This window comes from Notolepis coatsorum, assembly GCF_963971535.1.
Source record: "Notolepis coatsorum genome assembly, contig: SUPER_10_unloc_1, whole genome shotgun sequence".
NCBI lineage: Eukaryota > Metazoa > Chordata > Actinopteri > Aulopiformes > Paralepididae > Notolepis > Notolepis coatsorum.
In genome coordinates this window covers 716,813-719,522 of record NW_028174872.1, presented here as the reverse complement: position 1 = coordinate 719,522, position 2,710 = coordinate 716,813, and the positions used below count along the sequence as shown (strand labels likewise).

Genomic DNA, 2,710 nt, shown 5'->3' with positions numbered 1-2,710 from the left:
TTTACCCCGGTAGGCTAGAAACTAGAAACAAAGCTAAACATAGTGTGTGTGTGTGTGTGTGTGTGTGTGTGTGTGTGTGTGTGTGTGTGTGTGTGTGTGTGTGTGTGTGTGTGTGTGTGTCCCTCAGAACAATGATAGAGTGACTGAGTGAATGTGAGTCCTAATTACCTCATCTTTCACAACTCAGCATCTTCAAGATCAATGTAAACCCCAAACCCTGGGTAGAGGAGCTGTGAATGTCACTGATCTCTACTTCAGCTCACAGAACTCAGCCTCCCCAGCCAGGTATGAATAAAGCCCAAGTCCAGGATAGAGAGGCTGAGTGAATGTGGTGTTGACTCTGTGCAAGAGGGTCATGGTGTCAGAGATGCTGTAGAAGGACAGAGTACCTGCCCTGTGATCCAGGTACACTCCTATTCTGGAGGACCGGGGGCCCGGTACTGTTATGCTCTCGTTATTGTGGTTGAAGAGGTAATCATTGTGTCTGCACAATAAAGCCCAGGATTTAGAATTGTATCCAAATCCACAGTTCTCCTTAGTGCCTGTTCTACTAATGTCTTTGTAGGAGGCTGCTACAGAAACCCCTCCACTCCACTCCACCTCCCAGTAACAGCGTCCAGTCAGACCTTCTCTACCCAGAACCTGCTGCCATTCAATAAATCTTTCTGGGTGATCAGGATATGACCGCTTTTGCTGCCTCAGTGTTGCTTTTCTGTTTCTCTCAGACAAAGACAGATATCCGTTTGTTGTGTTTGGGTCCAGTGTGATCCGAGAGGAATATTGTAAGAAGTCAGCTCTGGTCTTGGGCTCTGGTGGCAGTAAAAGATTAACAGCATTCACTGTTGTTGAGATTCTGGGCCACTGCTCTTTCAGAACGTCCTCTAGTTTGTCTCTCAGCTCAGACACGACCTCAGTCACGTCTGCAAAGTACAGGAGAGGAAGGACACTGATGCTGGGTGAGTCTGTAGACTCACTGGGACTGGAGAGGGGGGGTAACTCTGTAGAAAGTGGATGTGGTCCTCTGTGTGTGAGAGCTGCTCCAGCTCAGTGTCTCTCCTCCTCAGGTCCGCTATCTCCTGCTCCAGTCTCTTCTGCAGTTCTTCAGCCTGAGTCACTGTGGTCCTCTGTTGGGCTCTGATGACCTTCTTCAGCTCAGAGCGCCTCGTCTCCAAGGAGCGTATCAGCTCAGTAAAGATTCTCTCACCGTCCTCCACTGCTTTATCAGCAGAGCGATTGAGAGAATCAACAGCCTGTTGGGCCTCTTTGAGTTGCTTCTCTCTCTCCTGGACTCTCTGGTGGATTTTCTGCTGACTCATGCCAAGCTCTTTCTGTCTCTCCGTCCTTTCTGCTGCAGCTGAGACTGTATCATGGCCTTTATGTTCATCCATGGAACACAAATAACAGATGCACTGCTGATCAGTACGACAGAAAATCTTCATAGCTTCATCATGACGAGAGCAGGTGTTCTCCTGAAGCCGTGTGGAGGCTTTGACCAGCTTGTGTTTCTTAAAGGTATCAGATTGATAGTGAGGCTGGAGGTGAGTTTCACAGTAAGAAGCCAGACATACCAGGCAGGACTTGAGGGCGTTCTGCTTTCTCCCAGTGCAGACATCACAGGCCACATCTCCAGGTCCAGCATAACAGTGATCAGGAGGAGCAGCTTGGAGTCCTGTCTTCATTAGTTGTTCCATCACTTCAGCCAGCATGTTGTTTTTCTTCAGAACAGGCCTCGGAGTAAAAGTCTCCCTGCACTGGGGACATGTGTAGATCCCCTTCTGATCACCGTGATCCCAGCAGTCTGTAATACAGCCCATACAGTAGCTGTGTCCACAGGGAATAGCTACCGGATCCTTCAGTAGATCCAGACAGATAGAACAGCAGAACTGGTCCCGGTCCAGATCAACTCCTTGCTGCGCCATTTTATTCTACAAAGACAACGACACTCCTAAGTTTTGTTTTCTCAGGAAGAGTGATCACGCGTGTGGGTGGGAGGTGCTTCCTGGTTGTAGAGTAAACTCTGAACGCGTCACGGGGTGGGAGGTGCTTCCTGGTTCTAGCTGTCCAGGGGAGGAGTCGCTTTACATTTACATTTACATTTAGTCATTTAGCTGACGCTTTTATCCAAAGCGACTTACAAGTTCTGTACGACAAGCCATCAGGAAGAGCACAACTCTATCAGCTGAGTAACAATGTTCATCAAAGTGTTGAGTGCTACAGTGTAGGTTAGTTTATTAGGACAAGTGCATGACAGTATGGTTAGTTAGGGTTAGATTTTTTTTTTTTTTTTTTTTTTTTTTTTTAATTCAGATAATGGTTGAAGAAGTGAGTCTTTAGTCGACGGCGAAAGATTGGACGTGTTTCGGCTGTCCTAACTGGGGTGGGTAGTTCATTCCACCATTGTGGGGCAAGGACTGAGAATAGGCGACTTCTCTTTGATGACCCTCCCGGAGCTTGGATAGGAGTAGGTCTGAGGCGGCCAGAAGATGCAGAGCGTAGGGGTCTTGAGGGTGTGTAGTTAGAGACCATTGACCGGAGGTAGGCGGGAGCAGTTCCCTTTGCCGCACGGTATGCTAGGTCAAGGGCCTTGAAGCGGATTCGTGCAGCAATGGGGAGCCAGTGCAGGTCCCTAAGAAGTGGGGTGACATGGGCCGACTTCGGTAGGTTTGAGATCAGGCGGGCCGCTGCGTTCTGAATGAGTTGAAGAGGCTTA

The 2,710-nt window shown here is 48.7% G+C and overlaps 1 protein-coding gene across 1 annotated transcript; it reads right to left on the bottom strand.

The window, feature by feature from the left end:
- Positions 1–249: 249 nt before the first annotated feature.
- Positions 250–1,919, bottom strand: LOC311236309 (tripartite motif-containing protein 16-like; the record flags this gene model as incomplete). Its single annotated transcript, XM_084338385.1, is given in 2 exon segments — positions 250–989; positions 992–1,919. Coding segments are annotated over 2 exon segments (1,668 nt in total).
- Positions 1,920–2,710: the final 791 nt, after the last annotated feature.